Below are 25,256 nucleotides of genomic sequence, written 5' to 3' on the forward strand. Positions count from 1 at the left end.
TTAACATCCCTGAGCCTGCAATAAGGCTTAAGTGGAAGGATGGTATAATACTTTTTTATAAATATAAAAAAGTATAGAACTACTTTTAAAATATACTATATATAATATACAATATTTTACATCCCTCAGCCTGTAACAAGGCCTAAGTAGAGGGATGGTATAACATATTTTTTTAAAGTTCCCCTGTAGTGAAAATCAAGATTCCTATCAATAGCATGCAAAATAGGATTACCAGCACAAAACCAAATATTAAATAGAGCATTTAATAGAGCATATAGAGCACTAAATAGAGCACAACTGCACAGATCGGCATATAGTAAATGAGGCAAGGGGGGTAGAGTTACATTGAAGCTGTTTTAAGGGATGAGAAAATTATTTCCACAAAAAATAATAAATAAATAAATAAATAAATAAAATATGTCATTTTGATGATCAAAGATTAGTTTTAAGGGATACAGATTTTGACTACAGGGGGACTTTAAACATGAAAAGTATTAAACTACTTTAAAATATACATTATAACTTATTATATATACAATATACAATATTTTAACATCCCTGAGCCTGTAATAAGGCCTGAGTTGAGGGATGGTATAATTATTATTTTTTTTTTTTAAATAAAGATAGTATAAAATTACTTCAGAATATACAATATATCTCAGAGTACATATAATATACAATATTTTAACATCCCTCAGCCTGTAATAACACCTAAGTGGAGGGATGGTATAACATATTTTTTTAACATAAAAAGTATTAAACTACTTTAAAATATACAATATAACTTATAGTATATACAATATACAATATTTTACCATCCCTGAGCCTGTAATAAGGCCTAAGTGGAGAGATGGTATAATATTTTTTTTAAATGAAGAAAGTATGAAATTACTTAAGAATATCCGATATAACTTAAGAGTATATATAATATATAATATTTTAATATCCCTCAGCCTATAATAAGGCCTAAGTGGAGTGATGGTATAATATGTTTTTTTTTTTTTATATATAAAAAGTATTAAACTATTTAAAATATAAATAATATAACTATATACAATACTTAATTACTGCCAGTAATATCACCAGTAATGTATAATATTTACAATATTTAAACGTCCCTAAATAGGGGATTTTGCTAGTAATAAGGCCTTGCAAATATTTACAAAATTTTAAACGGCCCTAAATATGGGATTTTGTCAGCTTGCCAGACACCACACTGACAGTATAAACCTACTTTTCATCGATGACTTATATGCTGTTTAGATGCATTCTGGCTAACTGGCAGGTGATTAGGAAAACCTAATACAAACCAGTCATGGTAAATCATCTGCTCCAGGGGAATCCTGCAGTCTGGACTACGCTGCAGACAAGCCCACAAAAAACTGATGCATTCTGTGGAAAAAAGAGATGAGAAATTTGATTATTACCTTAACTTTACACTTGCTATCTTTAACTTTATATATGCTATATAATTATTCCTTATTTACTGAAAATTTTACCTTTTGACACAGCAAATGCTGACTGGTTGTTGCCCAAGCAGTACAAGTCTTTGGCTGTTGGAAATCGCCCATGCAGCATTGTAAACAGAAGCACCCCTAGTGAATACACTGTTGCAGGCTTTGCATGGTATCTGCCTCTGTCAAAATATTCTGGAGCGAAGTACGGTTTGGTTCCTGGGGGAAATAAAAATTGTGTTATATGTTTATACACAAGCATGTTAAATATACAGGATACGTCTGAGTGAGCCAAACAATTTGTTACCAAAGTGATGCATAATACTTACCACAGGAGGCAGTGTAGCCTGAATCCTTCATGAGGTCCCCACATCCAAAGTCGATCAATTTGATCTTCAACGTTGTCGGGTTCACAAGCACATTTTGCAGCTTAATGTCACGATGGAAAACACCGCGATAACAGCAAAAGTTAGCTGCATAAATGGTTTGCCACATGATGTACTGGGCAACCTGCTCGCTGATTACACCTCCACTGCATTTAAGAAACTTTTCCAAATCCATGCTTGACTCTGGGTGCTCCATGACTATTAGGTAGTAGTCTGGGTTGTCCTGCCAGTCCAGCAATTCAATGATATGTGGACAGTTGGGCTCCCTATTGATGATGATTGCCAATGCAATCTCTAAAGGGAGAGGTTTGGGATGCAAAGCCTAAAAAATTAAAATATGATCATTAGATTGAGGTCATTTGCCACATTGTTTTATATGATTAACATCAATATAATATGTTACTATATTATGTTACTAGATGATAAACAGTGAAAAGAAAAATGCAGAGTGCAAAGCATACAGTACTTACAGTGGTGATGTATGTTGTGTCTTTCTTCTTTAAAACATATTTTACAGCCACCTGATAACAAAACAAAGAACAAACAATTAGCATTGCACAGAGGTGATTTCATTCCAATCATGAATCCTGAAGAGAAGTAAATCAACAAGCAGTAAATTAAAACCTAGTAAAGCATGTTTGGTCATTCTGACAGTCTTAAAAAGTTTGAATTTTTTAAATAGTGAACATAAAATAAATTAAAAAGGCTTGCAGTACAAAAAAAGTGATATAAAACATACCTTTAGACCATCCTTGTAGCGAGTCCCTTTTCGCACAGAGCCAAATCCACCTTTACCCAGCCTGCCACCAAATTTGTACCGCAAACAAATGTGATCTGTTAAAAGAAAGAGAAATGTTAGTGACAATGACATTTCATTTTTATTCATTTTATAATTAAAATTCATTTGACACACTGCAGGACTATTTAAATGAACTGCAAAAAAGCTAAATGGTGAAAAAAAGTATCAAAAAACTGACATATTACAACTGTTTTGAGTTATAACAGTAAACTTACCTTTGTCCAGCTTTGGGATGCCCTTTAGAATCAATGCCCTTGTCTTCTTTGGGATGCCCTTTAGAGGCAATGCCCTTATCTGCTTTGGGACACCCTGCAGAAGAAATGTCCCCATCTACTTTGGGATGTCCCTGTAGAAGCAATGCCCTTGTCTACTTTGGGGTGCTCTATTTTGGGATGCCTTTTAGAGGCACTGCCCTTGTCTTCATTGGGACACACTGCAGAGGCAGTGCCCCCATCTACTTTGGAACGCACTGCACAGGCAATGTTCCCATCTACTTCGGGAGGCACTGCATGGGCAATGTCCCAATCTTGTTTGGGATGACCTGCAGAGGCAGTGTCCTTATCTAGTTTGGGATGCACTGCACAGGCAAAGCGCCTATCTAGTTTGGGACACACTACACAAGCAATGTCCCTATCTAGTTTGGGACACACTGCACAGGCAATGTCCCTCTTTGCTTTAGGTCTCACAGCAGAGTTAACATCCTGATGTTTTAGAGACTCACTGCAGAGACAATGCCCTCATCTGCAATGGGATCCACTGCACAGGCATTGTGTGCTGTGGAGTTCACTGCAGATTCTAAGCTGCCACCTGCAGGCAAACGCACTGGAGACTCAGCGGTGTCATCTGCAGGCAAACGCACTGGAGACTCAGCAGCGTCATCTGCAGGCAAATGCACTGGAGACTCAGCAGCGTCATCTGCAGGCAAATGCACTTGAGACTCAGCGGCGTCATCTGCTGATGAACGCACTGATGTGACGAGGACCGCAGGTTGGAGGATTTCTTGTTCAGGCTGATGCTCAGCAACAGGGACGACTTCCTTAAGATCTGAAATGCAAAAAAACATATTATAAAACCCATACTGCAAACCCATATTGAAGAGTTTTTTTCACTTAGGGGCACTTTTTAGGAGAGAGCAGGGTGCGTTGAGCCAGTTTTTACTTGTGGTGTCTTTAAAGAGAGCACATGACAGTAATGGGTCCGACTTAAATATGTAAATACATTTCAGAATGTGGTGCATCCTTCAAAATAATCACTTTGGGTCTAAAATAAACTGCTTTCAAAATATGGCTTTCCAAAAAAAGTGGTGTCTTGGCTTAACTTGCCCCCACTGAGGGGTAAATTGAGCCAAGGAAGAGGGTAAGTTGAGCCACATCGAGTTAAACAAAATCAATTTTAATACAAAGAACAAAATCAAAATCATGTCTGGTGTAAAATTCATGAAATATAATGTAGAATTACAATAAAGTAATACTTAATAATAATAATCACAAGAAAGGGTGAGCCACTGGCTCAAGTTACCCCACTCCTACCATTTTAACAAACTTGCATCATCCAGCAGTTTAGAGCTAACATCATGCTAACATTATAGCCTCATATTATAACCTCCTAAAGCACAAACACGTGCTTTCTCTGTGGAGTAAGGAGTCTGTTTACTTTAGCCGCATTTAGCTATGTTTAACTGCTAAACTTGCTAACTAGCACTTTATTAGGAAAGGCGATCGCAAAGATTCATAAAAAAAACCTTATACTCACTTCTGCTGTAAGTGAACACGAATGATTCACACAAACATAGATGGATATATGTAGACCGGGAGGCGCATTCCCTTCACAAAAAAACGTAATCTACTGCATCTTCAGCGGCTCAGTTGTCTGGAGTAAATGATGACCACTATGTTCATTATTACATCCAGCAACACAACACCTCAATCGCTCAATCTGAGATATTCTTGTCTAACTTACATCCCTGCTCCGGCGTCAAAACAATGGAGGTTACTTGACTGTTACAGCTGATTTAAGGCGGGTCTGAGGTAAGACGCTCATGTCAATCAACTATTGTGGGAGCGGCCTCTGATGGTGTGACGCCACACCGACAGGCATCTGAGAATGGCTCAATTTGAAAAAGGGGATATTATTTTTACAGATCAATTAAAAACCACAGCATGGATTTTTCTCATTAGAGGGTAGATGTGTACATACACCGCCAACACACATTAATGTTCAAACAACATGTAAAAGTAAACTTTGCATCCGATGGCCCCTTTAAATATGTGTGCTCATCACCAATTTTGTTTAAGGTTGTCTAGAAACAAGGGCTGACCCAACTTCCCCACAGGCTCAAATCATCCCGTTCTTACCTACTTGGTATATTGAAAAATCAAAAATGTTCTATCCTTTGGGGTAAATTGATTTGTTTTAGATCTTAAAATGATCAAATATTGACTGCTTTTGGCAATGACACCTAAGAAATATTTATCCTCAACTCCATTTTCATTCGTTTCTTGTGTTTTTTTGTGGAAAAACAAGGTGAAGTCTCGCTTCATTAATCAATGCTTGTATAATCTGTACAAATAATTAAGTGATAGCTTGAGAATAAAATTCCTAACATAGCCATGTGATTTTTACCTTGACTATTACTCTGGTATGTCCAGAGTTTCTTTTCTCTCCTTGTCTCACTACCACTACCACCATCTGCCGCACAAGCCCCAACAGGTGTCTCATTATCCTGATCAGGATGGGGCTGGGGCTCTTGTACAGCCGACCCGTCTAAGAATTTCCTTAGACGGGTCAGTGCCTTCCTTAATAGGCCCATTTGTACACAGTTGTGCTTTACCGATAATACTAAACTAGTATAACTTATACTAATAAGTAATAGGTGTACTGTTATAACCCGTACCGATACTGTTGTACTGTTATATCTGGTACTTATATATCTGCTATTATATTGTTATATCTGCTAGAACCTACTGAATGAGCGAGAGAGATTCGCGCCTTTATGTACGCTCACGTGACATTCCATTTGTGACGTCATCAGGCCTCCTGCAGTCAGACTCAGAACAGTGTTGCCAAGTCCGCGGTTTTCCCGCGGAACTGGGCTACTTTAACACTGTTGCCGCGGGTTGAAGCGACCCCAATAACGTCATATTTAGCCGCTGAAATACCGGGGAAACCCATAAAAACGTGTATTTTATACCCCAGAACGCGATTTGGGCTAGTTTTGAGTAGCAATTGGGCGGGTTTTGTTGTGTAAACCTGACAACCCTGACTCAGAATTCAAAACAAAACAATTTTCAAAATACAACAAAACTGATGTCTGATGTCTGCTTCAGTATGGTAACAATTACAGTATCCAGCTTAAGTTAAGGGAAGTGTTATTCTCATCCAGGCCACAGAGAGGCAACAATGAGCCGCTGCACAACTTTCCAACAGGAGTTTGGAAAAGCAGCTTTTTAGTAAACAGCTGCTGTTATTAAAATTGAAGGTTTTCACGTTTTTACTGCACGTGTTGTCTTTCTCATAAGTGTACAGTTGTGAAGGTAGGATGCTTTTTGCTTTATTCATTTCTCAAATTATTTCAGTAAAACCAGCGCTGGACAGTTCTGTCAGCTGTTACAGTATTTGTGCATTAGCCTTTAGGATTAGAGTAATGGTCTCTTATGAGGAAAATAGGCTTTTTACGCTCCCAAAATGCATGAAGATAAAAAATATGTTCATTTTTAATAGAATATTTATGTATGGACAGTTCCCTGGGGCTACATTACTAAAGCTCAATAGCATGTTACCAAAGTTAAGTAGATTCAAAGTAGTTCGCTGAATACAAAATTTCCATTTGATCACTTGTCAGTCATGATCTGATAATAATTGGACAACATTTATTAAAGGATTATTACTAGAATCACATCAAGCAGTTTGTTGTTATTCAATGTCCATTACAATAAACATCATAAAATTTTATTTAGTTAATGTAACTCTTCAGCCTTTGTAATCACCTCTAAGATGTTACTGTATAATTTAGGTAGGTTAAGAAAAAATAATTATTTATTATTTGTGCAGACTTTATTTATTTATTAGTTGGTCAAAAATAATTCTAATAGTCATTAAAAAGACAGAAGTGAAATTCTGAAGAGGTTAATCACCCTAAACTAAACAGAAATGTATCAATGTGGAAGTATTTTGTTTTACACTTGACAGTTATCATTAGCATAAATCTGCAACATGTTAAAATTCATTGCATTTTAAATCATCTTACAAAAGTGGATCAGAAAGAATGTCTTTAGCCCTGTTATACCCAATTTTTATCTTATACTTACAGTAGTTCTCTACTTGTTGTAGTTGACAGACTATTTCAAATGTTTTTCATTCTGTATGTTTTTATTTTTAAAGTACAGAGTGATCTATGGAGTTCCCAAAGCTCCCTCCTCACTCCGGCTCTGTGTTATCAGTAGTGGACATGCACACAGGTGGAGAGCCGCTGCGCATTATCCTGAGCGGGTATCCGGAGGTAAAGGGGGACACCATCCTTGCCAAACGACGGTATGTGAGAGAGCATCTGGATCATCTTCGCAAGCTCTTAATGTTCGAGCCCCGTGGTCACTACGATATGTACGGAGCCCTGCTGGTCAAAAGTGAGTTAGCAGAGGCTGATCTTGGCGTCTTGTTCATGCACAACGAAGGGTACAGCACCATGTGTGGCCACGCTGTCATTGCTCTCGGGCGCTTTGCGGTAGACTATGGCTTGATTAAGGAGCCCACTTCACCAGAGACGCAGATAAACATACACTGCCCCTGCGGCTTAGTGAAGGCCTTTACACAGTATTCCAATGGGAAAACTGGAGCTGTCAGATTCCACAGTGTGCCAGCCTTTGCTTTCGCTACAGGTGAGCAACATGGTGTGATCATGACAACATGATCATAAAACATTTGCAGGTTTGATTATGTTCAGGTGGTGTCACTTCAGATTGTTATATTTTTAAACTCTTTCTAATTAATCATTTGCCATACCTGTTTTATATACAGTGCACAGCATAAATGAGTACACCCCATCTAAATAAATATAAAAGATGTATTTTCTTAATGATCCCTACTATAATTCATGTAAAGATGGCAAAAGTGAAATGTATTAAACATATACTTATTAAAAGCAACAAAATATATGCCAATATCTTCTGTAAAATAAGTAAATTAGCCAATTTTAAGGATTGCAGAAATGAGTACACCTTAGATGTAATTCAGCAAATGTATAATATTCTAGTACTTAGTGTGTCCTCCAGAACCAGTATACTGCTCTGACTCTTCTTGGCATTGAGTGTACAAGTTCATGACATTTATTCACATCTGTCCTGTTTAACTCCTTGAGGACGACCTCTTTAAATGCCCTGGTCTTTAATGTGGAGTTTTGCTCAGCATGTCTCTACAGAATCCCCTACAGCTGCTGAAGAATGTTAAGATTAAGTGAAATACATGCCCACTGAAGGATTTTCACCTTGAGAATGAATATCTTCATTGTCATGCTCAAAAAATGCCCAATAATGCAGGGACTGAGGGGAGGGTAGCATTTTTTGTATTACATCACACAGTGGTGTGTGAATTCATGACAGCATTGATAAACCAGGTACCTCTCACTGTACTCCTCCTCTAGCAACACCAGAACATTTTGGATGTTTTTGGATCTGAAGTGATTGACTTGGTCTCTTGAGACCAGAGTATGGATTTCTAGAAGTCTATATTTTGTAAATATGGGCCTTCCAATGGGCTAAATGAGTTTATTGTGCTTTGGCTACAGTAGGTAATTCTAGTGGTGACAACAACCATGCATGTCACTTCTGCAGGCTGCGTCATACTCAGTGAGAAAAACAGTCACTCTTTTCATAGCTTTTGGCGGCTCTGAGACACTTGCATGTTATTTCTCCAGCTCTTTTTGTAGCAAAAATTCACTCATCACTAAATGAAAAAGTAAAAACCTGATTATTATCCATTGTTTTTGAATGTCTGTGCTACTTCTGCTATATTTTCACACTTAAAACAATAATTTGGTATTCCTCTTGTACCACTGTCCTCTTTTATGCCAAGAAATAAGTTACCTGGCAGTTCTCTCCCTAGTGGTTTTATTGTTGACAGCATTAAGTCTGTGTATGATTCAGTAGGCTATAAAACACCTTTTACTGTCAGGAAATTACTTGTCTTTAAAAGTTTTGGTTCAGTACTTACCTGTTGATCAAAAATAGCTTTAAACCTACACTTTTTCTGTTTTATTTAGTAACTTTCAGGAGGGTGTACTCATTTTTGCAACACAACATTTTATCACTTTGATAAAAAAATCTTATTTTGCTAAATGACTTTTGACATTCTTCTTTGGTAATTGATCAAGCAGGCTTGTTGGAACATTGTATCTCCAAAGAACCATAATATGTCTTGCAAGTAAAGAATAATTGCTCAATTTGTTAAGTTTTAGAGGGGATGTACTAATTTATGCTGTGCACTGTATATGTTTGAAGGAAGTGTGTAATTCTTTGCCATCCTTGTTTTTCTAGATGTGAGTGTCTCAGTACCAGGATATGGGTCCGTCACTGTGGACATCAGTTATGGTGGAGCTCTTTATGCTTTTGTGAGTGCTGAGAAGTTTGGGTTGGACGTCAGCAAGTCTAAAACCAGAGATTTGGTGGATGCAGCCACTGCTGTGAGTGATGCTGTCAAATCCCAGGTAACCTTTGGTTTTATTAACTAAAACTAGCTTTAAAATCAGGTTTTATTGACTGGACTAATTATTATAATGACTCTAGGTAAAGCTGTACCATCCAGTCAGTGAGGATCTGGCATTCCTCTATGGCACAATTCTTACTGATGGCAAAGATGCTTTTTGTGAAGAGCCAACGGCCAATGTGTGTGTGTTTGCTGATGCACAGGTAAAAACAGTTGTGATCAGTTGTTCGTATGAATCCGCACACAGGACGTTCTGGACTTTAGGCCTGTTTATCCTAATATGAAATCCACTGGTTGATGAGAACTGGTCTTTTGCTCTAAAGTCTCTTTGATAGAGATTTGTTTTATGGGTTTTCAGGTGGACAGAAGCCCTACGGGATCAGGCGTCACTGCTCGTATAGCTCTTCAATACCATAAAGGCCTGATCGGACTCAACCAGACCAGAAACTTCAAGAGTGGAGCAACAGGATCAGTGTTTACAGGAAAAGCAATAGAGGTACCCGTAGAAAATATAAACCATTTAAGAGTTTGGAAATGTAGTTTATGTTCTTGAGTAATTGTAGCTGGTCTGTTGTTGAAGGAGACCATGTGTGGGGACTTCAGGGCTGTGGTAGTGGAGGTCACAGGTCACGCTCACTACAGCGGTGTGGCCAGCTTCACCCAAGAGAACGACGACCCTCTGAGTGGAGGCTTTCTTCTGCGCTGACTCAGCGGACTGGAAGGAACTGAAATTCCTGCTTCCAATCGCAGGTAGTGTAAGAAACGGTTTCTGAGGTTGAGAACGTGGATCTTCTGATGTAGGTTCTTTGCAAAGAAAATCATGTTTAGATGTGACTGTTACACACGTGGCTATAACTAAATAAATGTATGTAAACTATTTGACAAATATGACTTTGCAATTGCTAATAATGCCCACCAGGGGACATCCTCTGACTATATTTACCCCAGCATTGGAGGAACAGTGTGGCGACACTGTTTTTAATCATATTTTAATTCATTTTGGAATTTTGTAATTCCATTCACGGTATTACCACTCACTAATCAGGAGACTTAAATTGACAGCATAACAGATATTACTATTCAGATTCTTCCATTTATTCTTATGATTCATCTTACAACGGAAGGTTGTGTTTTCCTTAAATTATAAAAGTCCAATGGAGGTATCTTACACTGAAAAAGGAAACTCTGTTACACCATACAACTAGGCTGCTGATTAAAAAAAAAAAAAAACAGGAGAGAAGGAAGAACGTAAGGGAAGAAGAGTATTGCCTTGATCCAGTTACTTACAGATCATTTTAAATATGACTACATTTCACATGAGAAGTCCTCAGACAGAGAGACCAACACTTGACATCAGAAACTGCATAGAGTCTGTACAATGACCGTCCACAGTGTTTAAGACAACATGGGCACCAGAGGCCCCTAAAAACACACCTTTATAAAAATCATTCCCAGTCATCCTGTACCGGTTATCACAATGCAGTCTTCTTTCTGAATAAGCAACCCACAGCCCTGGTTATTGATGTCAGTAATGTTCCTTAAAAACACTCTATATGTATTATTTAAAAAAAAAAAACAAAAAAAACAAACACCTTTAGCTAAAAGGTCAAATCCCTTTCTTAAAGGTGTACAGTCACTTTACAGCTTTTCAGTGACCTATGTACAGATGCTTGTCATGAAACCTTTAAATAACATCCTTTACCACTTTGAATCAGTCGGAAAAGCAAGAAATGGAGTAGTTTAGATGAGTGACGCTTTAGCATGCCAACACTCAGTGTCACTTTTGGCTATTTGTTTGGTTACAGTAAGAAAAATTGGGGTTGACAAGATTTGCAGTTTCTGTTATCTCAATCTGATAATATCCTGGTGCTCCAGCACTCTTGATGAAATAAATCATTAAATTAGGTTCATTTGGCAGCCATATTCCTAATTTCTGAGAGTCTTTTTTCTCTTCGTTCAGACAGGTTTCCCATTTCAGTCACTGAATAAGCTGACCGTCTTTGGGTAAACATGCTTTCCTCTGCTACTCGGGATCATGTTTAATCTGAGGAGAGGAGCTAATGCTAGTGTCCTCCAGACATTTGCCACCGCATGGAGGTTGTTTGGTTGTAATGAAATGCGTCTCAGTGGTTGGTCAGCTCGACCGCCGTTCAGAAGTTAAGCTTGGTGATTGGACGCTCCCTGCCGGTGTCTGACGTCTGACTGTTGATGCGTTTGCGATTGCGCTTCATCTTCGACAGATCTTTATCGAACACCTCTCCAGAACGCAAAGCGGACACCAGGTCGTCAAACTCGCCCCCGTCGTCCTCTCCGTTCTCTTTGGCTTTTCGAGCCTTCCTCTCTTTCTCCCTCTGCTCCTTGAGCTGAAAGATGTCAAAAAGATGATGTCAGATTTGGCAGTGAATGGATAAAGAATGAAGAGATGAGTTATAGACCATACATAAGAGAAATCTCTTATGCTCTGATTTATTTGATCAAAATAAAGTAAAAACAGCAATATTATGAAATATTATTAGGGGTTCAAGTGCGTAGCACTGAAACCTTATTGTAATTGTTAGAATGGCCAAGGATCAGCAATCTCCACAAAAAACTGATTGGGCAGACCAAACTGTAAGTCGTAATAACTTGAAACTTGGAGGGATGATAGTACTCACACAGTCTACAACGTCACCAAGGCTCGCCCCAAATGGCCTGATGGGGGCGCTACAGCAATCAAAAATATGAAATCGCTCATAACTGCTAAACTGTTTGTCACAAGCTCAAGTGTTTTATGTTATTGGAATCCTTGGTTTACGCAAAACGCATGCCTCAGATTTGATGATCACCCTGGTGAAGTTTTCTGGTATTTTGGATTTTTTGAAAAACCTACTTTTGCGAACTAGTACTAGGTTTTTGCCCGATCTGAACCAAACCAGTGCTGGAAGATTTTTTTTGTAGAGTAAAAAGAGAGAATTCGGCAGACAGAATTATCAAAAAAAATGTTGAACTTTCACCTCACCGTCGCAAAGGGGTGCCAAAACATTTGCTTTTACTAAAACGGCTTTAACTTCTGAATGGAATGAGTTATCTTTACCAAACTCAGAACATGCATGTAAGAGCTCAATCTGAGGTCACATGAAAAAAATTGGTGCTTGGTGGTGCTATAAGAGTGAGAAAATACTGCAGTAGAATTCTCTGTAGTCTCTAGGTCAATAGTTATAAAAAAAAAATGTTGAAATTAGCTCTAATGGGGTTATTTAGAAAAGGGGCCTGTCCAAATATACCCACAATTCTATAAAACCTAAACAAAAACTCAAAACTTCACGAAACCCGGTGAGCTGATGAGACAGGTGATTCTAAACAAGCATGCAAAGTTTTAGGGAGATGTGACCACACCTGGCGCTATAACAGTCATAAAGGTAAAAGGAAAAAATGTCATATTTTTATGGTCAATTATTTGCCAAAAATGATTTTTTAATCATTAAAGTAGTTATAGGCTTGCTAAATAATATGTTATGTCTTTTTTCATGTTCTTAAGAGGAGACCCCGCAGGAAAAATACTTTGGGCTGTTTGGTTTTTCATAAAGTGTTTTTTTTTAGACTAGTGGAAAGAAAACACCCAAAAGACACTGTTGTGTTTCTTTTATAGCACTTTATCTATTTTTGTCAAAGGATTTCAATTACAATACATATTTTTAAAGGCCGAGTTTTTTTCTCCTACACTGAGCCTTAAATCTCCACTTCACTAGCATTTACACACACCAAACTTACCATTTTTATTCCTGCCTATATCCTGAAGGTTTTTACAGAGGGATTTGCTCATATATAATTTGCGTGATACATTTTATTCCCCCAAAAATTGTGAAAATATATTTTCTGTCTGTTGTAAGTATTTTCTGAATTATGGATTTTCAAAAACATTAAAAAAAATTGTAATAAATTGGTATTGATAAATAAGTTATATGGAGATCAATGATTAATAATTTCCCAAAACTTTGTGTAAAAAGTTCACAGACCTGAGCCTCCATTCGTGCCCTGCGCTCCTCCTCCTCTTTGCGTCGCCGCATGTTTTCATTCTCCTGACGGGCCTCTGCAAAGGACTGCAAGAACTGGTCGAATATCCCAAAGAACTCATCTGGCTGCATCTTATCAGCATCTTCACCAAAGTGCTTGACCGTCTTTAAGAACTGGAGAACAGAAGCACTGGTCATATGAAACCCATTTCCTGCTCTCTTTACTTTTAGAGTAATGACGTGAACATGAATACCTCAAGAAAATCCTGACAGAACTTCACTTCCAGAATAAAATCCCTGATAATTTACTCAACCCCATGTCATTCAAGATGTTCATGTTTTTCTTTCTTCAGTCGAAAAGAAATTAAGGTTTTTGAGGAAAACATTCCAGGATTTTTCTCCATATAGTGGATTTTATTGGGATCAGTGGGTTGAAGGTCCAAATTGCAGTTTCAATGCAGCTTCAAAGGGCTCTACATGATCTCACGCAATAAATAAGGGTCTTATCTAGTCACTTACTAAAAAAAGTTAAAATATATGTACTTTCTGACCACAAATGCCCGTCTTGAACTAGCTCATCTTCACGCATTACATAATCACGTTGGACAGGTCATGCGAAAGGTGTACTTCGGCTCAAAAAGGTAGGGTAGGGTGAAAATCTCATTTTCTCTTCCAACTTCAAAATCGTCCAACATCTTTGTTTTACCCTATTTGTACATGGCGTTTGACTTTCTTTGCACATTCACTTTGTAAACACTGAGTTGGTACTTTTACCTGCGTCCCACATGACTTTGCCTATGTTATTACATAATGCGTGAAGTCCAACTAGTGCAAGATGAGCATTTGTGCTTAAAAAGTATATACATTTTTACCTTTTTTTGTTTTTTTTAGAAAATTACCAATTATTTCACAAGATAAGATACTTATTCCTCAGCTGGGATCGTGTAGAACACTTTGAAGCTGCACTGAAATTGCAATTTGGACCTTCAACAAGTTGATCCCCATTGAAGTCCACTATATGCAGAACAATCCTAGAATGTTTTTCTCAAAAACCTTAATTTCTTTTTAGCTAAAGAAAGAAAGACATTAACATCTTGGATGACATGGGGGTGAGAAAATTATCAGGAAATTTATTCTGTATACAAAAATATTCAGTTTATCACCGTTTATTACATTTTTAAAAAAATAAGATCTTCTAAAATGTTTCACGGTGCAAAGAACGTGCAAACCGAGAGGAAAAACAAATTGCTGTGAAATGGGTAGACAGTAGCATAACAAACTCTGGCAGTCTAATGAACTTCTGGTAAATGAAGTGTGTGACGCACTGCTAGTTATCCGGTCACCGGTAGCCAAGCATAAAGTGGTCTTGTTAACCCAGATTTCTCCAGCGACTGATTACAGCCTAAACACAGGGGACTGGAGTCTTGCCATGGCACTGCTGCTGCCTCGTGCCGTCTCACCGCAGGGGAGGAGGCCTAGTCTTCCCACAATGCCTTTGATGTGTCTTTATCACTGCCATATGGAACAGCTCCTCCGTGGGCTTGTACGTGCATGAGCCAAGGGGCATATTTTTATTTCTCCTTTGCCCTGCTTTTATATCTCTTCTTATCTGTCTCAGACTTCAGACAGGAGGCCTAGGTTAGGTTGGAGATACATCATTTCGGATTTTAACATCCAGAACGGTTACAATCCTGTCATAAAAGCCCAATATGATCAGTTCTATGCATTTTACATCAAAAACGTGTAGAAAGAAAACCTGCACATTTTCTAAACTCATTTCCCCTCACAGGACTGGAAGATATTGTGTAGCGTGCATGTTAACAAATGTCTGCCTCTCTCTGCACAGATGGAGCTCTCAAAAACAGTAAGAGTTGTATGTCCTGTTCCTCTCTGTGTCCTGTGGGGCCAGTGAAAGTGCCAGGGTCGCTACATAGGAAGCGTTCACAGCGAGAGGTTGAAGGTCAGCTCCTGCACGCAGCAGGATGTCGAGGGTGACCGCAGTCTGTTTCTCCAGCTGGCCTTTGAAGGAAAGCCTGAGCACCAGGATGTGCATCTTAAAGATACACATTCAAACAAACAAATGCAGTCGAACACACACATGCACACACTCACCAGTTCTTTGGCCTCGCTGAGGGAGTCCTCGACATCAGAGAAGCTGAAACTGGCCACTGTGATGAACTGGCTGACTACAGACACAAACTTATCCCCATACTCCTGTGGACGCTTCTTCTGGAATTCTAACTCCTGCATAAAAGCGAGAAACGGTGTGGATGACTTGCTTTTAAGTTTGGGAACAAAGAAGATTTATGCAGCACTTACGCTCTCTACGCTCTTTAAGCCACTGCGAAGATTATTGATCTCCTTCTCCAGTTCGGTCATGCTGGAAAGACACAATTATAGAGATCCCATTCATTTTGTGTGTAATCAAGAATACATTTTCTAGAGGAGAGTGCGGCCTAGGGGCTCACAGTTAACGGTTCGGCACGCATGTGATCCGTGAATTAATTGCAAAATTGAAACGTAATAGAGTGAAAGTTTTTTATTTGTATGTGTTTACACACTCAAGCGATTACCAAAGTTATATTGAAATATTTTTCTTCTTGCTGATCCTAAAAACAATCTGATCCATGACTCAAAACCCATTATATTATCCGAGCTGTGAGTATTGTGATCCACTGAACCACTAGAGTGGGGTAAACTGTGCCACTTTTAAATTAAGTTAAGAGAAATGATAAAAACTAATACATTTGTCAGTCTCCCATGTAATCTACAGCATAGGGACACAGAAATATGTATAATTCATGTTTATGTAATAAAAAAGTATAATTCAACATTATTGGTTAATTGTGCCACATCAAGCAGCACAAGTTGAGAATATGTGAATGAGTTAATTTTAAATAAATAAATAAATAAGTGGGAAAACAATTCGAAATGCACAATCCCATAACAATATCTTATTTCACTGCACATTTTATGTATTTTTTTAGTAAAATAACTTCAATAATGAGAACAACTCAGTAATGTGAAAATTGTATTTTTTTATATTCAACTATTAAACTATTCATATTTAATACGTTTGCAATTGGAGGCAAAGCTTACAATTATTAGTTAATATATGCAGCATCTGACACACTTTACCCCACAGCTACTATTCTGTAAATGCTTCATTTAATAATAATACATGATTAATTGCATCCAGAATAAAAGTTTGTGTTTACATAATATGTATGTATGTATGTAGATTATTTTTATTTATATGCAGGTGTGTATATTTATATACACATAATACATATACACATATTATGTAAACGCAAACTTTTATTATGGACGCAATTAATAACGATTAATCGTTTGACAGCCCTGAATTAAAACCATTTAAAATGTACATTAATTTACATAATTTTCTATAAATTAAATGTAAATGCTTCATTTAATAATGCATGAATAATGACTTAAATTTAAGATAATTAAAACAGGGCTGTCAAATGATTAATCACGATTAATCGCATCCAGAATAAAAGTTTGTGTTTACATAATATCTATGTATGTAGATTATTTATATTTATATGCATGTGTGCATATTTATATACGTATAATAAATATACACAGTACACATACATGTATTATGTAATATCTATGTATGTATATATAAATACACACATATACATGAATATATTTTTAAAAAAAAAACAAAAACAAACACTATCTAGATAGATATACTGTATACACACACTTCATATTTATATTCATTTGTGTGTATTTTTATATACATAATAAATATACACAGTACACATATATTGTGTAAACGAAAACTTTTAACCTGGATGCGATTAATCACGATTAATCGTTTGACAGCCCTAAACTAAAACCACTTCATGTTTATGCGTTATGCGTTTATGCATTAAATTAACTAAATTAACTAACAATAAGCAATAAATGTTACAGTATTTATTCTTATCTTTGTTAATGCCAGCACATTAGTTAATGTTATCTCAGGTCTATTAAAATAATACAGAATATATGAAGAGTTCAGATGCAAAAGCCTCTAAATCCATCTGTCGTCTTTCTTCAAAAAATGCATTTTTATCAGGCTCCGATGTATAGGTTTCTATGTAAGTACTGGTACTTCTGATTGGGCTGAGGCTGGAATTTAGTGAGTTTGAAGTAAAAGTATTCGATGGATGTATAATATGTGTCGAGAGCAATCACTCATTATCATTATCGGTATCAGTATCATTATCTTATTTTTGACCGAGATGGCTTTTAGGGGGTTTTGCATCTGAACTCTTATTTATATATAGTTTGTTTGATTTAATTTCTTAAATATTTAAATATTTTTCACTGTACATCTCTCAATCAGTCAGCTGTATATAATGAGCCCTTTTTATATCATACAGGCTGACCATTTTTAGCGTTTTATCTAAACAGGTCATACTGATAAGAAGCACAGATGTGTATAACAGGAACTTTAACCCTTGTGATAGCACTAAAGTGACTCCATTAGTCAGATACTGCATATAATGTGTGTGAACAGCTCTGTCTAGATCCGAGCTATTCTTAGCTGCAAAAATGACCTCAGTAGGGCTGATAGCCGCTTGTCTTCAATCTGTGCAGCCTTTATTCCTCTCTCCACACAAATAGGCCATTGTAACGGACTGAACCGTCAAAGTACACAGAGACGTGGAAAAAACCTGTTTGCGTTTGCTGATTGGCCACTCGACTCAATGTACCTTGTGACCCTGATACATTTATTTTTTATTTGCCGCATAAATGACACTGACTTATAGATTAATAGAGTTAAATAAACAGAGTTCTTTATTTCATTCTTTCTACCCCCTCAAATGAGATCACGGGCAAAATTTGTCTTGTGACTTCACTTGTGGACCAAGCATGATTACATTAGTCTCGCTGTCGCGACTAAAAAGTCGTTTAGTGGCCGTTCTACTGTACATTTGGATAGTCCCTTTAAGGCAATGACTCAAAATTAGAAACTATTTTCCAAAGGGTGAGAGTGTCACAAGCATATCACTCACAATTTGGCCCAAATCTGCTGGCGCGCACTACACAGCAGCACGCAGATCTCGAGAGGTCATTGAGTGGAGCTCTATTCGCACTCTCTCTGCTATGGTGGTATGCATGTATCTCTCTTCCACTTATATATATTTCAGCACCTAAAGCCGGGAGAGCCGAGGGCCCCATTTCCTCTCACTATAATTTAGGGTTTTGCTCTGCATATGTGAGTAACCAAAAGCTTGTATGACCCACAGCATGGATTTAAGCCCAGTGGTGGGCGGGAGTGACACCGCAAAAACTATTTCCAAAATCCATTTAGCGCAAGTAGACCCTAAAGGCCTGTAAATCGTAAGGCTGACGAAAGAAGCGCACACCAGCCACTCCGCAGCTATACCTACTTTACTTTTGCAGCTTCCGGCACGTTCTGCAGCTCCTCTGAGAAGAGCATGACTTTAGAGTACTTCTTCTCTAGAATGGTGATCAGGTAGTGTAGGAGAGTGATATTCCTGTAATGGGACAAAGACGACAATGAAAGTATGAATATGAGGTTGTTTATTCTTTCATAAACATTAGGATGTATCTTCTCACTTGTCGATGCTGGACTTGGTGTCTGCGATCTTGTTGAGTGAGGAGATTTTGAAGCCGTAAGCGTTGCCTCTCTGTCCTTTGTTCATGTAGTTGCCGAACGCCAGAACCACCTCCAGCAACTGCTTGAGATTCTTACTGTGCAGCACCTCTTTTGAGGCCTTGGACAGTGCTGCAAAGCGAAACACAAATTATCATAGTCAAATTTAAGCAGAATAATATTTATTTTAAAGGTTCATTCCTGAATTAAAATGTCCTGATAATTTACTGACGCCCATGTAATCCAAAATGTTAATGTCTTTCATTGAGCATTTGTGGTTGAAAAGTATTTTAAAGAGTTTGGTGATCACATCAAATAAAATTTCCAAAAGTGATTTTATATTCACAGAAAGCATAATAAATGCAAATGTCTACTTTAATGTTTCAAATAATGTTAATGTGAAAATAAAATGTCAGAGTTGGTGAAATAATGTTTTATCGCCATTCAGTATATCATATATTTATGTAAAAATGAAACAACATACTCATTCTGACCTCTACTTGTTAAAATATATGAAAGGATAAGTCATTTTATTACATTTGTACATAAAATAAATGCCTGAAAGATTTTTTGGTATATGAACTACAATAAATGACATCTAGCCATTATTTTTTTTACTCCAAAAAATAAATAAATAAATAAATAAAACTTAAATTAAACAGTACACATTATTACAATTACGTTTTAGTGGCATGTAAAAAAAAATTCTAAAATTACAAGATTGAAGTCGTAATTTTTGTGTGAATAAAGTGGAAAAATTCTGAGAATAAAGTAGTTAAAATGGTTAAAATTTTTAGAGAATGAAGTCGAAATTACGACAATTAAACTGAGCAATTAAAGTTAGGCTATAATATTTTGAGAGTATTTCCTGCACATGCAAATGGCCCGGATTGGGAGCACCGGGAGAAGTTGCCAGGCCACCGGAATTTAATTGAATATATGTGGGATTATTAGCAGAAATCATACCATGTGTCTCATACTCATATGACAGTATGCTTAGAAAGAACTTTTCACATCTTTGATTGCATTCATTAGGCCTATTTGTAGTGCGCCAGCCATCCAATAATAGCAATAAGCTTTGTGCTTTTGGTACTTTGAATATAAAACAAAGTCTCAGCTTTCAAAATCTGTCAGTTTTATGGTGAAATACAAACAATGCGTCTTTCACGCTCTTTAATGTGGCAGACAGATCACTGTATTTATGTGAATCAGTTGGTTTTTTGATTACAATGAGATATTCATTTGATTAAATTATACTGTTTTCTTCCACCACCTACTCCACAAAATCATCTGTGGCTTCCAGTCTTTCATTCCTCACATGTTATATTGTTGTCTTTTCTAAAGTATATAAGTGACTATTCACAAGCTGCTTTATTCACTGTATAATAGAACATAGGAGTCAACATTTGAAGTGGATCAAAAAGTTAATCAAAGTTGTCATAAACAAGAACTGGTATTGTTTTGGTTTTAGGACAACTTTTGATGAAAGGTTTTGATCCACTTCAAATGTTCACTACTGTATACTCTCAAAATATTATAACTGTAATTCTCGTAATTGTTACTAATTAATTATTATAATTTTGACTTTATCCTCAAAATATTTTGACTTTATTTTCAAAACACTTCGACTTTATTCTCATAATTCTGACTTTATTCTCAAAATATTTCTGCTTTATTCACTAAATATTTCAACTTTATTCTCTAAACATTTTGACTTTAATCTTGCAATCTTAAGATTTGTAAAAAATTTTAAAGTGGCACGTGGGCCGTCGTACATTTATAATGTACAAAAAAAGCAAATAAACTAAAATTAAACAATTTAACCAAACTATTTTTTATGTTTAAAAAACCCTTTTTAAATTTTTAATTCTCGATTTTAAATATTTACTAAATATTTTTACTTTATTCTCTACATATTTCAAGTTTAATCTCATAATCTTAGATTTTTTATTTTTATTTTTAACGTGGCACTAAAGCGCCGCCATACAAGCAAATAAACTAAATTAAAAATTTTACCAAACAATTTTTTATGTTTAAAATCCCCTTTTTGTATTCTTGAAATATTTCAACTTTATTCACTAAATATTTTGACTTTATTCTTGAAATATTTCAACTTTATTCACTAAATATTTCTTCTTTATTTATTTATTTTAACGTGGCACTAAAGCGCCGTCGTACATTTATAATGTACAAAAAAGCAAATAAACTAAATTAAACAGTTTAACCAAACTATTTTTATGTTTAAAAAACCCTTTTTGTATTCTTGAAACATTACAACTTTATTCTCATAATTTTGACTTTATTCTCAAAATATTTCAACTTTATTCTCTATTTCAACTTTATTCTCAACATATTTCGACTTCAATCTCGTAATCGTAGATTTTTAATGTGCCACTAAAGTGCCGTAGTACATTATAATGTACAAAAAAGCAAATAAACTAAATTAAAACAATTTAACCAATAACTATTTTATATTACATATATACTTTGGTATATTATGTTTATACTTTGGTAAAAAATTTTAATCACGTTAAAATACATACAAAAATGTATTCAACTGATATCTATAATGTATTTAAAGTGCATATGCACAAACCTTCAACTTTAGGTTTAATTTCTGCAATCCTCTCCGCAAACTTCTTTTTGAAGTACAAAGACTGTAACCTCTGCTGGTAGTGGTTTATTCTGTGAGAAGGACAAAGAAAGAGCACTGAACAAGGGAAAAAGTCAAAGTACATTAACTATAAAAGCAAGGTCCATTAAAAAGATTACACACTACATCACCCATAATAGATTCTAAATGAGCTGTAGAGATTTATTGTCTTGCATATGACACAATAAAATGCATATGATCTGTATACACAGCGTTAATGCTTCCTTTGAATAAAGAACAAACAGCCTGAACCAGCGATCTGACCCTGACGCTGCTGTGTTGCATTCAGCACTCTCGTGTCGGGGACCATCGCCTTGGTTACCGCACTTGCCGAGGGCCCAAACGCAGCCTTAGAGACTAAAAATCGGACAACCCGGTCGATTCCTGGAAAGATTTGTCTTCCATCCTCTACACTCCAAACACATCAGCCACAGCGGAGTGGGGGAAAAAACTCACTAGGGTCTCATAAACAGAGGAAGAAAAAGCAAGCCAGCCAAGACACCTGTGCTTTGTTTGGCTAAGCTTCTCTTCTAGAAAGCATAAGGCTGCTGCATATCTACGTTGAGATAGTACTTATTTAGTTACAGAAAATATTGATGCTGAACGGGATCCTCAGCTTGACCAGATCAACGTGTCACCCAGGATTCATAACCCTTTTCCTTCCTTCCTGCAGGAAATCGCATTTACTCTTGACACCACGTCTGTGTGTGTGTGTGTGATCTGAATAAGTCACTGTGCTGTGGTGGGTGGCCTTCACGGATGAGATATTCCTTACATACAACGTACTAAGCCAACATCATGAATCCACTGTGTGGGACCGTGGAGGTGAACAGCACGACGCTTATTGTGGTGCCAAGATGAAATAAAGATCCAAGCCAGTCTGCATTGAGGCTTATGGGTAGTGTGCAGCAACATTTCGGAATCAAGTTAAGGTTTTTGAGCTCTGAAATAAAAATGTCTTTATTTTTAGAAAGGAGCAGTTATTTTTAAATGAACAAAGGCTAACTTAGTTAAGCCGTTACATTTGTCTAATTAAATAAAGCTCCTCAAAGTTGAATTGTGAGAGAAAAGGAGAAAAGTTAATCAAATCTGGGCCCATTTACACTCGTGATGCGTTTTTTAACCTTTTTTTTTTACTCGAGATGCATCACTATGCTCAAAGACTTGTTTATGCTTGCATAGACCAACAAATAAAGTGTCCTATATGAACAACCCCTTAAAATGTCACCATGATGATTGACTGTCCTACCTGCTCATTTCATAGAGGAAACGGTCTGCCTTTGCCATGCGGTCCAACTCATGTTTGTGCTCCTCTAGTAGGTCTATGTCACACTTCTCTGGGATAAACTTCAGCATCTGGCGCATTGAAGAAAATATCATTAATTACAACAGCACTAATATCAGAGAATCATCCTTAATCTTGAGTGACATTATTTTGGAAGACCATTTCTGCTTTAGAGTATATTAAAGAAAAAACTTTGTTGCTTATAGTTATCTCACAACTGTGACTTTACATCTCATAATGTGAGTGTTTTCCATAAATGCAACGTTATGTCTCATAATTATTTCTAGTAATTGAATCTTTATATTTCATAATTAAACATTCGCGTGTGACTTTCCATGATTGTTTGTTTCCAGTTCACAACTGTGATTTTATCTCTCATGACTGTGATGTTATACAGCAGCCCATGATTGTGAATTAATAACTGTGATGTTATATTTCACGATTGCCAGTTTATATCTCTCAATTGTGACTTTATATCTCAAAATGTGACCGTTTTTCATTACTGCAACTTTATGGCTCACAACTGTTAATTTATTTCTCATGATTGCAATGTCATATATAGCTCACGACTGCCACTTTTTTTTCTCCATAACTGTGACTTTATTTCTGACAAGTGCAACTTGATCTCACAATTGCAAATTGTTCTATAATTGTGACTTAATATCTCACGACTAACACCTTATATCTCACAATTGTGACTTTGTGTCTCACAGATGCAACTTTTCCATAATAGCAACTTCTTATCTCACAATTGTGATTTTGTATGTCAAAAATTATGAATTTTTTCATAATTGTGTTTATTTTACATAATCATGTTTTTGTATTGCACAATTTTTTTTTATAATAGCAACTTTATATCTCACAATTGTGACTGTTTTCCATAACTGCAACTTTATGGCGCACAATTGTTATTTTATCTCTCATGATTGAAACGTTATATATAGCTCACTAGTGTGACGTTTTTTTCCATAATTGCGACTTAATTTCTCACAATTGCAAATTGTTCCATAATTTGACTTAATATCTCCCAACTGCCACTTCATATCTTATAAATTATGACTGTTTCCATAAATGTGTTTATTTTTTCTAATCATGTCTTTCCATCTTTTTCATAATAGCAACTTTATATCTCACAATTGTGATTTAACATCTCACAATTGTGACCGTTTTCCATAACTGTGACTTTATGGCTCACAATTGTTATTTTATTTCTCATGATTCAACTGCGACTTTTTTCTATAATTGTGACTTTATTTCTGACAACTGCAACTTGATATCACAATTGCAAATTTTTCCATAATTGTGACTTAATATCTCACGACTGCCACTTTATCCCACTTTATTTTCCATAATCGTTTTCCATAATAGCAACTTCTTATCTCACAATTGTGATTTTATACTTTGTATGTCAAAAATTATGAATTTTTTCATAATTGTGTTTATTTTACAATTTTGTAACTTCATATTTCATTTTTATAATAGCAACTTTATCTTTGTGACTGTTTTCTCACAATTTATGACCATTTTCCATAGCTCACTACTGCAACTTCATTCACAATTTTCCATCTTTATTATTTTATCATGATTGCAATTGTTATTTTATTCTTTTTTCTATAATTGTGACTTTATTTCTGACAACTTTTTTTTTTCCATAATTGTGACTTAATATCTCACGACTGCCACTTTATCCCACTTTATTTTCCATAATCGTTTATGGTATCTCACAATTGTAACTTCTTCTACAATTGCAACTTCATATTTCATAATTGCTATTTTCCACAATAAATTCTTCTATAATTGTGACTAAATATCTGACTAACACCTTATATCTCACAATTGTGACTTTGTATCAAACTTTTTCCATAATAGCAACTTCTTATCTCACAATTGTGATTTTATACTTTGTATGTCAAAAATTATGAATTTTTTCCATAATTGTGTTTATTTTACATAATCATGTTTTTGTATTGCACAATTTATATCTCACAATTATGACCATTTTCCATTACTGCAACTTCATGGCTCACAATTGTTATTTTATCTCTCATGATTGCAATGTCATATATAGCTCACGACTGCATATTTTTTTTCCCCATAATTGTAACTTTATTTTTGACAAGTGCAACTTGATCTCACAATTGCAAATTCTTCTATAATTGTGACTAAATATCTCATGACTAACACCTTATATCTCACAATTGTGACTTTGTATCTCACAGATGCAACTTTTCCATAATAGCAACTTCTTATCTCACAATTGTGATTTTATACTTTGTATGTCAAAAATTATGAATTTTAACATAATTGTGTTTATTTTACATAATCGTGTCTTTGTATCTCACAAATGCATTTT

The 25,256-nt window shown here is 36.0% G+C and overlaps 3 protein-coding genes across 6 annotated transcripts in view; 1 reads left to right on the forward strand and 2 right to left on the reverse strand.

The window, feature by feature from the left end:
• Positions 1-1,237: 1,237 nt before the first annotated feature.
• On the reverse strand, positions 1,238-2,711 carry LOC127183146 (serine/threonine-protein kinase pim-3). The gene is made up of 5 exons (XM_051138992.1): positions 2,580-2,711; positions 2,311-2,361; positions 1,784-2,162; positions 1,500-1,673; positions 1,238-1,392 (listed from the first exon to the last, which is right to left on the reverse strand). The coding sequence occupies exons 1-5, from the start codon at positions 2,709-2,711 to the stop codon at positions 1,238-1,240; spliced, it is 891 nt and encodes a 296-aa protein (XP_050994949.1).
• Positions 2,712-6,033: 3,322 nt separating this feature from the next.
• On the forward strand, positions 6,034-15,446 carry LOC127183140 (trans-L-3-hydroxyproline dehydratase). Of its 2 annotated transcripts, XM_051138987.1 has the most exons (7): positions 6,034-6,172; positions 7,020-7,513; positions 9,167-9,336; positions 9,416-9,538; positions 9,694-9,831; positions 9,916-10,085; positions 15,174-15,446. In XM_051138987.1, exons 2-6 carry the CDS (start codon positions 7,033-7,035, stop codon positions 10,039-10,041), a joined length of 1,038 nt encoding a protein of 345 aa, XP_050994944.1. In that variant the 5' UTR covers positions 6,034-6,172; positions 7,020-7,032; the 3' UTR covers positions 10,042-10,085; positions 15,174-15,446. The 2 variants fall into 2 exon arrangements, with proteins under 2 accessions (XP_050994944.1, XP_050994943.1); XM_051138986.1 differs by lacking the exon at positions 15,174-15,446 and having other exon boundaries at positions 9,916-10,927.
• daam1b (dishevelled associated activator of morphogenesis 1b) overlaps positions 10,894-25,256 on the reverse strand; it is a 106,124-nt gene continuing 91,761 nt past the window's right edge. For all 3 annotated transcript variants that reach the window (XM_051138979.1, XM_051138980.1, XM_051138978.1), the window contains 8 exons: positions 22,868-22,974; positions 21,562-21,650; positions 18,929-19,097; positions 18,739-18,846; positions 15,647-15,707; positions 15,440-15,571; positions 13,331-13,501; positions 10,894-11,698 (listed from right to left, as the gene is read on the reverse strand). In XM_051138979.1, the coding sequence (XP_050994936.1) occupies positions 11,486-11,698; positions 13,331-13,501; positions 15,440-15,571; positions 15,647-15,707; positions 18,739-18,846; positions 18,929-19,097; positions 21,562-21,650; positions 22,868-22,974 (1,050 nt within the window). In that variant the 3' untranslated portion in view covers positions 10,894-11,485. The remainder of the gene's footprint in view (positions 11,699-13,330; positions 13,502-15,439; positions 15,572-15,646; positions 15,708-18,738; positions 18,847-18,928; positions 19,098-21,561; positions 21,651-22,867; positions 22,975-25,256) is intronic.

This window comes from Labeo rohita, chromosome 20 (genome assembly GCF_022985175.1).
Source record: "Labeo rohita strain BAU-BD-2019 chromosome 20, IGBB_LRoh.1.0, whole genome shotgun sequence".
NCBI lineage: Eukaryota > Metazoa > Chordata > Actinopteri > Cypriniformes > Cyprinidae > Labeo > Labeo rohita.